Raw genomic sequence first — 14,613 nt, 5'->3', positions numbered from 1 at the left:
ATGGATGGAAAAATGGTGTCCTGGTGACCGCTACAATACAGATAATTCTAGAATGTTGGGCTGGTTGAGACAGTGGACAAGTTATAGAGAGATTTGTGGAGTTCTGTATAGAGAGATCAATGAAGATATCCATGGTAAAATTCATCAATTGTTAGTGCCTACTAATTTGCGCAATCTTTTTATAGATTTATGTCATGATAAATGGGCTCATCAAGGAGTTCAACGGACTATACAACTTCTAAAGCGTCGATGTTTCTGGCCAGGTATGAACGGTGATGTACGTACGCATATTTCCAAGTGTTTTAGTTGTGTATCTAGTAAAGTCCCTACACCAACGGTCAAACCCCCTCTTCGTCATATTCTAGCCTTTCGTCCCGAAGAGATTCTTGCTATAGATTTCTTAAAGATGGATCGTGGAAAGGGAGGCTATGAGGACATTCTTGTTATGACTGATGTGTTTAGTAAGTTTTCACTAGCGGTCCCATGTAAAGATCAGACGGCTGATACAGTGGCTCGTGTATTGAGAGATAATTGGTTTTCCCATTATGGTGTGCCAGCACGGTTACATTCGGATCAAGGTAGATCCTTTGAGGGTAAAATTATTCGAGGTATATGTAGTCTTTATGGCATGACAAAATCTCGCACTACGGCGTATTGGCCTGCAGGTAATGGGCAGTGCGAACGTTTCAACAAGACCTTATGCAGTTTATTGCGTTCTTTAAGCCCGAAAGATCGACACAAATGGCCCGAATTGCTGCAGCATATTGTGTTTATGTATAATTCCACCCCTCATACCGTTACAGGTGTAACACCGTATCTTCTTATGTTTGGTCGTGAACCATTAATTCCATTAGATCACTTTATTGGAGGTGCGGAACAAGATTGGTCTGAGGATTATTTGACTAAAGAAGCTGATCTCATGAAGAGGGCATATGAAGTGGTTTCACGTAGAATCAAATCAGCAGCAGCTAAAGAAGAGCATCGTTATAAGTCTTGTTCTCCGAAGGAAATATTAGAAATTGGTGATCGGGTTTTACTTCGCCGAAGACATTTTAATACTAGACATAAATTGGCTAATAAGTTCGAGGAGCACTCATATATTGTTGAGACTATTAACAAAGAAGCAGACGTTTTTGGTATCCGCTCTGCAGTTGGGGGTCCTTTGAATTATGTTAACCGCAGACGATTGCGATCAGATCCTAGGAGTGTGGTGGAAGAACCGGTACATTTTGATTGGAATGAGTGGTTGCCGTATGATGGTCTAGAAGCGGATGTAAACTATAAAGATGAAAGTTGTGAGTCTGAATCTGACGATGATGTTGAAAGTTTTAAGATTGTTGTAGATGTGAATTCTGATAAACAAATAGATGTTGAGCGTGATGATTCGGGAGTAATTCCAAGGCGATCATCTCGTTCTACAAAAGGTGTTCACAAAAATCGATATCGTTTACCCATGTCCACTCTTCAAAAATAAATTTGTTTGTTTCGCTCCTTTTGGGTCAAAAGGGCATCCAAGCGGGGAAATTGTAATGGATCGGAAAGCTTCCGAAGTTTCTTATACCTACATTATTGGTGGCGCAATATATTGCATTGCATTGCTATTGTTCACTACTGGTATTCGCGGGCGTATTTGCATATCAGGTGAATGATTATATCGAATAGGCTGCGTGAGCGTTGGTTCTGCAGAAGTTGTTTTAGTTGTTGTCTGAGTAAGACATGTTATATACTGTATTTCTTTTAAGTGTGGATTCTCGCCAATACTGTGAGTAGATAATTATTTTCTATACAACCATAATGTTTTACAGTATTACTCCATGTGCATAACCGAGTTAAGTTGTTATCGTTCATTATTTGTAACGACAATGAATTCACTGTTTATAATTTCTCTTTGATATACAGCTTTGTCTTATTAGATAGCATACATGTTGAAGTTAGTTGTATCACATACCATGTTGAAGTTAATTGGATAACTTACCAGGTTGATGTGATTAGTAGTATGAAATTGGTGTATTGGATCCAGGTATAAGTTCGTTAAATGTTATATACAGTAATACTAATTGATAATTAGTGAAGTGACCATATTATAGTAAGCTTGCTTGTGATTGTTTTTATTGTTGAATTATATTACACTGCTGGAAAAATAATAATTATGACGTTGTTTTATACAGGGTTTGTTCCTGTTTAGAAAAATAAATGATACAGAGTAAATGCAGCCTCATCTTGCGTATTGTTTTGTTGCATGGGATACATGGCTTCACAAACCAAACCTTAATGGTCTAAACCTAGCAAATCAATATTAAGGATTCCCGAACCACGACATTAACATCACAGGCGTTTGTGTTATATTTGCTGATTTTAACAGAATTATGTGTATTTAATTTTTTTTTATATAAAGAAAATGTTATTATCAAATAAGACCATATTTGAATTATTCTGGTGAAAACTTAGAAAAAGAAAGAAACATGAAAAAAGTTTATTTTTATTTTTATAAAATGTAGTTATTATTATGTATGTATTATTATTGTCCGGAGATAGCCTTAAGTCATCTGACCATCAGTTTGCGTTTAAATCGGGTCACTCCACAGATACATGTATATTTGTCTTAAAACAAGTTGTTGAATTTTATACTCGGCAAAATAGCCCTGTATATGCTTGCTTTCTTGATGCCTCTAAGGCATATGACAGAGTAAATCATTGGACTCTTTTTAAGAAATTGTTAAACAGAAAGATGCCAACCGCAATTGTAAAATTGTTATCGTGTTGGTACTCACAGCAACAGTTTTGTATTAAATGGGGAAGATCCATCTCCCGATGGTTCTATGTAAGAAACGGAGTGCGACAGGGTGGAATCATGTCTCCGTTACTGTATAATGTTTACATTGATGATTTGAATGTAACACTTAGTAGATGTGGTTACGGGTGTAGAACCTCAAATACTGTCCTAAATAATTTAAGTTATGCTGATGACATGACTATTATGGCTCCATCTTTTTATGGGTTAAAAAATATGGTTAAAATATGTGAGCAGTATGGTTTAGAACATGATGTTATTTATAACGCAAAAAAATCTGTCTGTATGGTTTTTTCTCCAAAGAAGAAACATGGTGAAGTGGTATCAAATATTATGCTAAATAATGATATATTATCTTACGTCAATGAAGTGACTTACCTAGGTCATATTTTACGTAATAATTTAGATGATTCTAATGACATTAATCGCCAGTATCGAGCTCTTTGCATTCGAGGTAACACTCTTTGTAGACGTTTTAGTAGATGTAATGTGAAGGTTAAATGTAATCTGTTCAGGTCGTTTTGTACTAATCTGTACTGTTGTATGTTATGGTCTAACCACACTGTTAAGATTATTAAATCTTTGGAGGTGTGCTACAACAATTCATTGAGAATGTTGCTAGGATTACCTAAGCACTGTAGTGCTAGTAATATGTTTGCCACGAGGAGAATTCCCTCTTTCTACGAGCATGTACGTAAGTGCGTCTATGGTTTTAGATTAAGAATTGTGAATAGTGAAAACGATCTGGTTAGGTGTACCACGAACCATTTGTTACGAGATTCAAAGCTCTACACTAAGTGGGAAAAACTCCTATTTTAGTTTGATCTTCCGGTTTTGTATTATTTGTTGTATATTATATGGAATATTTATTCTGAAATAAAGTGATCAAATCAAATCAAAATCAAAAATTATACAACATATAAATGTAAGCAATTCAAACATAATCTGCTGTATCTGTACAATGAATTTTAATTTCAGTTTCAGGTAACAATGCCTGTGATCAATGTCAGAATCGTGCAACCTGTCTTCAAGCATCTTGTGGTTCATATTGTGTGTGTGTACCTGGGTTTGAAGGAATATTCTGTGAAATTCAATCTAGTGAGACTTTCTTCTTGTTGACTACATATAGACCTACACATAAGACTAGTTAGTGAAACAAAGTATTATATATATTATATATATAGACCCCAGTGGTCTAATGGTTACGACATCTGCATATCAAGCAGACGGTCCGAGTTCGAGTCTCGGTTGGGGCGACTTTTTCTCATTCTCACAGATTTCCTCATCTTTATCGTTTCAAATTAATTAATTAATTAAATTTCAGTATATCACCGGGCGGTTTAGAATTAATGTTCATTGCCTGATGAGTTTATTATATATATATATATATACACTTTTATTTTGGGTTTACAGATCCTCCTTATGTTTCAAGATCTCCACTTCCAAATAGAGTGACTTTGTATACTACAGTGTCTCTCTATTGTAAGATTGACAATTCTGTTGATTGGCAATGGTTCAAAGATGATGTTCCTATTACTGATTCTGTAAATAAAGAAGTGCTATCAGTATTAATGACGTTTGATGCACTGGGTTATTACTGGTGTAGTGGCTCAGGTGTTGGCCTACATTCCAGCATTATCAGCACCTCTTTTAAAGCTGCTCAAACTATTATTGGTGAGTTTCCATCTATTAATATCATTTGCATCATAGATATTTTGCTCAAAATTATTTTTAGGGGTTCTCTTGGTCTTATTTACAAATTTGATTTTGTATAATATAATAAGATTAATTGAACTTATGATGTCAATTATGCATATGTTATGCTATATCGTCTTTAGGAGTGTCAACTTTTCAGGTCACTTTGATATTTCAAGAATTGGAGTTTACTGAAAGTTTGCAGAATCCATCTAGTGTTGGTTATCAAGAGATGTCTGCCACTATCACAGCATTTGTAAGTTGTTATCGTTTATATTTTTATGGCTGAATTCTTGCCTTTTGTATTCTTCAACTTCTGAAAGCAACTTTACTTTAAAATAACAAATAGCACAATTTGAACTCATTTCCTATATTGATTTAAATAATAATAAATGGGACTTATATAGTGCATTATGCAAAGCTTCAATGCGCAAGAAATGAAAAGCGGAAAACTAAGAGAAAAAAGAGTTAACAAGGCCATATACATGGCTGCAGTGTGCGCAAATTTGAGTTAGTGTTTACCGACCGACTCCTTACTTTTAGTTGAATGACTCGTCATTGCCAAATGATCCTTACATACAAGTGAGAAGTTTGCAAGCAGGAAGTGTCGTTGCTGATTTCAACTTCTATGTATACATGTTAGATGTTTCACCAAAAGACTATATTGATATTTTAATGGAATCACTTGTGCAAGTTGGAATACATTCAAATGGATATTTTGACCCGAACAGTATCAATATTAAATCTTCTGGTAACGTAAATGACAATAAATGGTTTTGTTTAATAGCCAAAACATTTTTCACTCATCATCCAGTCTCTAAATTTCCCACACAATGAGGCTAAGTTGAATCATTATTGTACTGTTATTTCTATAGTTAAACGCTTTGTGAATGTGTATGTATAACAGTTAATGTATTATCCACTGACGAGTTGAGAATTTGAAAAAGTGACTATAACTAATTTGAATTAAAATATTTAACAATTCCAATATCTGCACATTTAGCACATTAAGAAGTAAGAATGATGACTTTTCTTCACAGAAATGTGCTTTGGAGATGAATATAATGGTTATACATTTCCTGATACATTAGTTGGACACACTGCTGAGTCAGAAGAAAAGTGTGATGAAACAAAAAAAGATTGTAAGAAAATATTATCTTAGTTTAGTATTACTTTGCTTTCGCATTTTGATGCAAATACTCTAGCAATACTCTTCAATGTGTTAAGCAATATTTAATAGTTTTATGGTTTTAAATTTTTATAGTGCATAATACAATCTCTATGCATGGTGGTTACACTTTAGGGTCACTTCATGTCAGTGCAGCCACTATAAGGCGCTCTCTCGTCTGTCCACGACACAATGGCTGAGTGTGAACTAGTACACAGGGGTAACCCCATACTCGTCTCGAAACAAGTACTAGGTTCTTTATAGTGCACATGAGTAATGTGATTACACTGGACCTTTGGTTTATAGTCCTTATCCGAGAACTTGTTCTACCACCAGAACTATGGAGCAAGTGAGCCTTGAACCATTGTTAATGTTATGGCTGGATTACAGTTCCACTGTCTTACCCGCTCGGCCACTTATTCACTTATTTATGCTTTATTTTGAATTTTATATGGTGTATGCACACCCTGTGTACATCACATTATTAGGTCCGGGTTGCAAATTTAATCAGCGGTGGCGCCAGGATCTTCCCGACGCGGGGGGTTACTTTCCCCGACGAGGGGGCTATGCGAGCGAAGTGAGCATCACTAGGCTGGGGGCCAGGGGGCCGCCGAGGGCCCCCGGTGGGGGTCCAGTGCGCGAAGCCCCCGGAAGCAACGCGTTCATTTTAATCAGATTTAGGGTAGCCACATTTTCCATTTTTAATAATGCATAAATAAAATACTGCGTGCAAAAAAACAATGCGCGATGACTGTTTCAATCCATATTTTTCAATTTAAAAAATAAAAGTTCAAAATAGGCCTATGCCTATATTTATCTGGCAAATTGTAGCATAGAAAAATTAATATACGCGAAGAGGCGAAGAGGTAGGCCTATATTGTCTGGGGGTGCAACAATTGTAAATGTGTGCCTTGAGCTGATCTGTAAGAAAATTTTGAAAAATAGAGCTGCTAGGTCCCCGGAAGTTGCAATTATACATTAATGATACTATGAAACGAAATTACAGGTCTACAGAACCAGACAACCGTGGTTGGGATGGAGCTAAGACAATTTAGAAAAATAGAGTTGGAGGTCCCGGAAATTGGACTTATTATACTTCAAAACATGAAACAAAATATATAAGTCCCTATCACGGTTGTGACTGAGCTAAGAAAATGTTTAAAACTAGAGCTGCAGGTCTTCAAAAAATTGCATCTTATACTTTGGAAACATCAGGCCTAGAGGCTTAAAAAACGCAAGCGTAGACCTTTTTCAGTCGGGGGAAATAAGTTTATTCCTCCCAAGTGTATGCGTGCGTACCATCTGGTCTTCCGAGTGGTGAGAAATTCATGACATACAGGACATTGAAAATTTAATAACTTAGCTATAATAAGATGTTGGCGAAAATGGCATGTTTTTTGTTTAGTAATGGATGAAATATTTATTTTAGGTGCCCCGCGGTACAGAAGGTTACTTCTTTGATTGGTGAACATAAGAACAATTAACATAATTAGTTTTCGCTGTAGTGTAGCGTACGTCGACACAGTACACGACGTAAACCGTCGGTAAACTTCGCCTGGAAAATAACTACAGTACACATTTTGGTCCCTGGATGGAACATGATATCGTCTCGACCCAACGTTGAACGATTCGTACAAAGGGATACCGCCAGACAAGTGCGTACCTAGCTATTGTTTAGTAGTAAGTTAGATCGCTGGCAATAATTAATGCATATAAATTGCATAATAACACTCTGACGTACTCGCACGGTCAATGAAACGTCGCGGGTTTCTAGGCGCTGAAGCTACGAAGTGAACACGAACGTTTTTTACTGTATATTATATTCCCCGACAAAAAGTACCCATGTTCCCTTTGGTAAACTTCGCCTGGAAAATAACTACAGTACACATTTTGGTCCCTGGATGGAATATGATATCACGCGTCTCGACCCAACGTTGAAAGATTCGTACAAAGGAATACCGCCAGACAAGTGCGTACCTAGCTATTGTTTAGTAGTAAGTTAGATCGCTGGCAATAATGAATGCATATAAATTGCATAATAGCACTCTGACGTACTCTCACGGTCAATGAAACGTCGCGGTTTTCTAGGCGCTGAAGCTACGAAGTGAACGCGAACGTTTTTTACTGTATATTATATTCCCCGACAAAAAGTACCCGTGTTCCCTTTGGTAACCTTCAGTAAACTTTGCCTGGAAAATAACTACATTACACATTTTGGTCCCTGGATGGAACATAATATCACATGTCTCGACCCAACGTTGAACGATTCGTACAAAGGGATACCGCCAAACAAGTGCGTACTAGCTATTGTTTAGTAGTTAGATCGCTGGCAATAATGAATGCATAAAAGTGCATAATAGCCCTCTGACGTACTCTCACGGTCAAAGGCGCTGAAGCTATATGAAGTGAACGCGAACGTTTTTTACTGTATATTATATTCCCCGACAAAAAGTACCCGTGTTCCCCGACGGGGGGGGGGGGAGGGGGGGCTAGGCTCCCCGACGAGGGGGCTAGAGCCCCTGTAGCCGCCGCCCCTCCCCCCGAAACCCCCCTTCACCTCCCCCTCCAACCCCCCCCCCCCCCCCCCCCCACCCACTGGCGCCACCACTGAATTTAATAAAATGTAAACTTCCTGTTTTAGATGGTGAGCCAGCGGCTAATTGGGCTTGTGTTAGTGATGGATTGAGTACAGCTATATGGTATTCTACACCTGAGATATCGGTCTGCGGAGGAAAGGCAACTGCAGAAGATCTACTTGCAAGAATAGTAGCCGTAAGATGATTGTACTTATATTATCTCTAAATGTTCATGTAGATGTTTTAATACCTTATTTCCAGTGATAAACAAAGACATTTTTTTAATTTAGATGAATGTAACAGAATATAATGTTGAGGAAGTAAGTGTCGCAGTCTACAACATAACTTTGAGAACTGATGAGATTACCGACAGTGCACTTGAAAGTACAGCTGTTATTCTGCAGGATATTGTGTCTGTTAATTCCAACTCTACAGTGGTTAGTTTTTTGTAGTTGTAAAATTAGTTAACAACAAATTTAAAAGTAATAAAGAAAACATAATCATCTTGTCTTCCCTGTGTTCTTACTACAATTTTGAAATAACATTTTATAAAGCTTTTGTCAATACACAAATTTGTGATAAAGAATCCTATATAACATATGCTTCCGTAATACAATTTCAAATCCTTATTATTATTTCGTTGTACTGCAGTTCAGTAATGGAAAAGTGACATAAGGCTAGAAAACTAAATCCATTTCTTTGTTAAATATCAATATTAGGTGACATCATCAATGGTTGGTTCAGTAGATAACCTGTTTAGTATAGGTGAAGAGATTTTGATGGCAAGTCAAATGATGTCGCAAGCACCAACAAGCATTCTTGTGTCACTAGAAAAACAGATCGGGCAAGTTGGACTACAAGATGGTGTTTATAAAGAAAGTATGATGAATGTTGCAGTGCTTGGACAGATGTTAAATACTGATGATGTAAGCAGCACTGGATTGGCATATGGGTCAACAGATGGTTTAAACGGCCTGGAAGATGTCACAACTTTACAAGGAAATAAAGTGCCTGATGATGTCCAAGTTTCTATTGAATTACCACCAATTATCACATCAGAAATTATGAATAAAAATGGTAAGTGTTTGTATATTCATAATTCCATGGTCAGTATGTTTCTTTAATTTATTTTGATGTTTTTTTGCTCAACGTATCTGTTATTGTTCACTTTAGGCAGTGATAGTTTTCGGGTTGTTGTGATTGCATACAGAAATAGTAGGCTATTTCAATCACCTCAATATGACAGTTCAAAGCGGAGACCCAATGGCCCAGTGATTTCATTCTCGGTCCCAGACACACCAGATTCAATTTCTTTATCTGAGCCGCTCACAACCACATTTATTCCAGCAGAGGTAATTTTTAGTATTAGAAAAAAAGATTTAAAGAATTATTTAAAACTGATTAAAAAATTCAAATTGTTGTCTTCTAAATTAACTTTTTAAAATTATTACAGAGAAGATTTTGATTTGGGTGTTGTTTTTTTTAATAAATCATTGGATGTTATTTTATAATCACACATTAAGCTCATGAAAGTTCAAATATTTGCTCAAGAGAAAGTAACCCTAAAACCAATGTGTTAATTGTCATAGTATACTGTAGGCCTATGTTTGCATTCTTCTTTTGTAGATAACTGAGAAAAACGATAACACTGAATGTGTTTTTTGGGATTTTGCATTGGAGAATGGTATTGGAGGGTGGTCAAGTGAGGGATGTGTTCTCATTAGTGGATCCCTCGATGGTAGAGATAGACAGTACTGTAATTGCGATCATCTCACTAATTTTGCTGTTCTTATGGTACAGTAATTTAATTATGTATATATAACATCTTTCTTAATTTTCCATTCTTGTAAATAACATTTTATAAATAACAGAACATAGAACCGTGTTTGCTATGTTTTTAAGCCATTTTACTGTCTTTATAGGATTTTTACCCTCATGATGATGATCCAGTTCTTGAATTAATTACCAAAATAGGTTTAGCTCTATCGATAACAGGGCTTAGCATCACATTATTAACATTCTTAGCTAATAGGTAAGTATATGGAATATCCTTTGAAAAATAAACATTAATGTATAGAGCCCTTCCCTTTTCTTAAATTCTTAAGGTAGACCATGTCTACTTATCCTAGATAATCATAATAATTACCAACAGCTATATATTATTTTAATTGATTTATCATTTTTCTTTAAAATAATCTTTTTAATATATTGTTGGATTTATACATGTTTACATTTTTTTTTCTAAATATGATTTGTGTACCATTTCTTTTAGAAATTTAAGAAAGGCTGAACCAAAGAAAATCCTGTGTAATTTATGTGCCTCATTGCTGTGTCTGTACATCGTGTTCCTTGCAGGAATCGACCAAAAAATGCGCAATGAATATGGGTGTACTGCTGTGGGGGCGATATTGCATTACTTTCTGCTTTCTTCAATCTTCTGGATGACCGTGCAAGCTGTAATGATGTATTATCTGTTTGTGAAAGTGTTGAATTCCCATGTTTCCAATTTTCTTTTTAAATCCATTCTTTTTGCATGGGGTGAGTTTAAATATTTACTTTAAATCAGATAAATAAACTTGCTATATCATTCACAAAACATACAGTAATACATTTTCACAGTGAGTTTTGAGTGTTGAAATAAAAATTGTCTCTTACAGGTGCACCAGCTGTTATTGTATTGGCCACAATCTTTGTGAATATTGATGACTATGTAGATGAAGAAAAAAATAACTAGTAAGTAATGCACCATTATTTTACAAAAATACAGTAGTATTATATAATTTATTATTAGTCAAATTCAAAATTTTAAAAATGGTTCCGAAATGTCGATCTTTGTTGTCATTAAATTTTATTTTAAAGTTAAAAAATGTAAATTATGACAAAATGAATCATATTGCGGCAAAAATGTGATGTTTATAAATAACTTATTTTGCTAAATCAAGTGTTGGTAACGTCTCTACTGATTTGTTTTGTATTTAACTCATTTTTGCTCAAAGTATATAAATGGGTTATCTCTCTTCCCAGTTGTTTTTTGGCCTTGAGTCGAATGTATGTGAGTGTTGCTGTTCCTGTGGCTATTGCACTGCTGTTCAACGCAATGGTGTTTATTCTGGTGATGCATAGCTTGTCCCAACATGGAAAGTTTCAAAGGCAAAAGAAAAATGATGGAATTCGTATGCTGCAAAATGCAATTAGTATCACCTTGGTAATGGGCTTGACATGGCTTTTTGGATTCTTTGCGATTGGAGAGGCTTCCAGAATCAACAACCTTTTATTCTGTATCTTTAACACACTGCAGGGCTTTCTCATTTTTGTGATGTATTGTGTTAGAAATAAAGAAGTTAGAAATTACTGGAAAAATATTTGTATGATCGTGACCGGGACAAATGAGCAGCCTTCCACATCTCAGGGTAGCCTAGAACTTGGCACTAACCCGTCAAGTAGCCAAACCAGACATGCTTAGTGAGTTAGACATTAAGAAGGCACTATTGAGTGTTTTGGGCAAGTATATTTAGAAATATGTTTGGAATTAATCATCGTTTAGAACCAATTATCATGCATCTACAATAAGTAGATATGTAACAAAATACCATTTAAAGTTGGTGGTTGGAACATTTATAAGGGTTTCTTTACTTTTGAAAACAAAATAGGATTATTAATCAAAACATTTTTTCTCTCTAAGCAAAATGTAACCATGGAGAAATAAGTTATATATTTAGCTATATTGCGAAACTAACTTGCTTTATCATTAGATTAGTATTTTTTATTTGCTCATCCCCGAACCCCATCCCCCGTCCCTACTACCTAAATTTAGTGCGGTAACAATATACTTTTTTGAATTGCTTATATAATATTAGGTAGACAAAATTCAATACATAATACACAACAGTTGATTAATTAATTAACATTTCAAGATTTTCTGTTTGACCAGTCAAGATTTTTTGTCTGACCAGTCAAGATTTTCTGTTTGACCAGTCAAGATTTTAAACCATATGAGCATCAAACAATGGACACAACAACTATTAATTAACTATATATAATATGACGATCGTAATCAAAGGACCCTTTAAACATATGTTTACTTATTGTTTTATAATTGTTTTTTTTAATTCATTTTGTTGACTTTTACATTTGGTTTTAACTGAAAATAATTACTAAATATTCATTAGTTTAGGGAATGTTTTCTGTACTATTTTATCAACAAATATTACTGGTAACAGTAGATAATGCCCTCTCAAGCCTACTGGCAAAGAAAGCAGAAAGTATATTATTTTGTTGGTGTTTTAAGTGGTACATATTGATTAAATGTAACTTGTCTAGGGCCTAATTCTTTTACCCAGAAATGTATACTTATGAAATAGATTATTTTCTGTTTATTTACTACTGTATGTACCCACACATGATATGATACACAGATTAATAAACATTTTATTTTTATGTAGTAGCCTACAGTATTTTATTTTTTTAAATGTGAATACATAATAACAAATATAAAAAACACTTTTACATTTGGTTTTAAATGAAAATAATTACTAAATATTATTAGTTTAGGGAATGTTTTCAGTAATTTTATCAACACATATTACTGGTAACAGTAGGTAACGTCCTCTCAGAAAGCAGAAAGTATATTTATTTGTTGGTGATTTAGGTGGTACATATTGATTAAATGTAACTTTTCTAGGGCCTAAATCTTTTACCCAGAAATGTATACTTATGAAATAGATTATTTTCTATGTGTATTTACTACTATATGTACCCACACATGATATGATACACAGATTAATAAACATTTATGTTTATGTAGTAGCCTACAGTATTTTATTTTTTTAAATGTGAATACATAATAACAAATATAAAAAACACTTTTACATTTGGTTTTAAATGAAAATAATTACTAAATATTATTAGTTTAGGGAATGTTTTCAGTAATTTTATCAACACATATTACTGGTAACAGTAGGTAACGTCCTCTCAGAAAGCAGAAAGTATATTATTTTGTTGGTGATTTAGGTGGTACATATTGATTAAATGTAACTTTTCTAGGGCCTAAATCTTTTACCCAGAAATGTATACTTATGAAATAGATTATTTTCTATGTGTATTTACTACTATATGTACCCACACATGATATGATACACAGATTAATAAACATTTTATTTTTATGTAGTAGCCTACAGTATTTTATTTTTTTAAATGTGAATACATAATAACAAATATAAAAAAACACTTTTACATTTGGTTTTAAATGAAAATAATTACTAAATATTATTAGTTTAGGGAATGTTTTCAGTAATTTTATCAACACATATTACTGGTAACAGTAGGTAACGTCCTCTCAGAAAGCAGAAAGTATATTTATTTTGTTGGTGATTTAGGTGGTACATATTGATTAAATGTAACTTGTCTAGGGTCTAATTCTTTTACCCAGAAATGTATACTTATGAAATAGATTATTTTCTATGTTTATTTACTACTGTATGTACCCACACATGATATGATACACAGATTAATAAACTAGTTGTAGGCCTACATCACTGTCTTTGATACTTAATTGATAATGATTTTCCAGTCAGTTCTTTTTAATGTTAATGAATAGTGCACTAGTAAATAATGTTTTAATTCGGATCACCGAAGAAGAGCTTGGATGCGAGACCATCTGGCAATATCGAGTTCTCGAGTTAGACAAATGAAGTTAGGGTCCCCAGCTGAAATCAGCACTTCTGACTCTTATGGCATTGTCTTCTCTGTGGTCAGGGTGAACACTGGACGAGAGAAGCTCTTGATCGACGAACGGACGAACGAACCAATGTGCTTAGTTTCATCCATCATACAGATGAATGTAGACTAATTGACATTGTCGTTCGCCTGCCATAAAAAAAAAACGTACGGTCATGAACGGTTCAACGTAAAGAAATTCGGATTTTAAAAACAACTGGACAGAATTCCCTACGCTATCATAAAAAACATTTATTTATACATTATAATCGTGCGTATCTGGAATACATAACTTCATTGTCTTTTTTGATTTTACGCCGAAGATTATCGCAACAAGACGTTGTACAGTACTTTAAAACATGCATGCAATACAATAATCAAGAACCATTATAAAGTAAATATCGTACATTTCACTAGTTCTACCAACTGAAACCAGAACATGGGTGAACGTGAAGAACTAGCCCACTGGTGTTTAGTGGAGCTTATAACACTTATTTCTTGTGAACATAAAGACATTTTAAATGACAATTGAGATTTTTCGTATTCAATCGAATGGTTCTTTATACCAATGTTTAATCAGTGAAAAGGAAATAAACATGATAGTTAGTTTCAGTGACCATATTACAACAGCAGAACACATTTAGTATTCTTGTTCCTTTTCTAAGGTA

The 14,613-nt window shown here is 34.6% G+C and overlaps 3 protein-coding genes across 3 annotated transcripts in view; all 3 read left to right on the top strand.

Moving 5' to 3' along the window:
* Positions 1-13,396, top strand: part of LOC144842964 (adhesion G-protein coupled receptor G7-like) — a 77,087-nt gene extending 63,691 nt beyond the window's left edge. Inside the window, exon 15 of the transcript XR_013612207.1 lies at positions 12,454-13,396. The gene's annotated coding sequence lies outside the window, so the exon portion shown is untranslated. The remainder of the gene's footprint in view (positions 1-12,453) is intronic.
* Positions 1-14,613, top strand: part of LOC144834899 (adhesion G-protein coupled receptor G7-like) — a 73,888-nt gene that overhangs the window by 15,825 nt on the left and 43,450 nt on the right. The gene's annotated exons all lie outside the window — the stretch shown is intronic.
* LOC144842990 (adhesion G-protein coupled receptor G7-like) lies at positions 2,016-13,396 on the top strand. Its single transcript, XM_078699627.1, has 15 exons — positions 2,016-2,020; positions 3,770-3,889; positions 4,205-4,465; positions 4,630-4,742; positions 5,030-5,237; positions 5,527-5,628; positions 8,296-8,426; positions 8,521-8,667; positions 8,950-9,307; positions 9,404-9,582; positions 9,857-10,024; positions 10,153-10,262; positions 10,503-10,768; positions 10,888-10,963; positions 11,255-13,396. The coding sequence occupies exons 3-15, from the start codon at positions 4,363-4,365 to the stop codon at positions 11,691-11,693; spliced, it is 2,400 nt and encodes a 799-aa protein (XP_078555753.1). The 5' UTR covers positions 2,016-2,020; positions 3,770-3,889; positions 4,205-4,362; the 3' UTR covers positions 11,694-13,396.

The sequence above is a fragment of the Antedon bifida genome, chromosome 1 (genome assembly GCF_963402885.1).
Source record: "Antedon bifida chromosome 1, ecAntBifi1.1, whole genome shotgun sequence".
Taxonomy (NCBI): domain Eukaryota; kingdom Metazoa; phylum Echinodermata; class Crinoidea; order Comatulida; family Antedonidae; genus Antedon; species Antedon bifida.
Note: the sequence above shows the minus strand (reverse complement) of the source record. Positions and strands in the feature narration are given on the sequence as shown.

Excerpts from the sequence above, each read along its gene's own strand:
- LOC144842990 (XM_078699627.1), top strand. The coding sequence starts at position 4,363 with ATGACGTTTGATGCACTGGGTTATTACTGGTGTAGTGGCTCAGGTGTT. Across the intron at positions 4,743-5,029 it reads CTGCCACTATCACAGCATTT|TTGAATGACTCGTCATTGCC; the intron begins GTAAGTTGTTAT and ends CCTTACTTTTAG. Across the intron at positions 9,583-9,856 it reads CCACATTTATTCCAGCAGAG|ATAACTGAGAAAAACGATAA; the intron begins GTAATTTTTAGT and ends CTTCTTTTGTAG.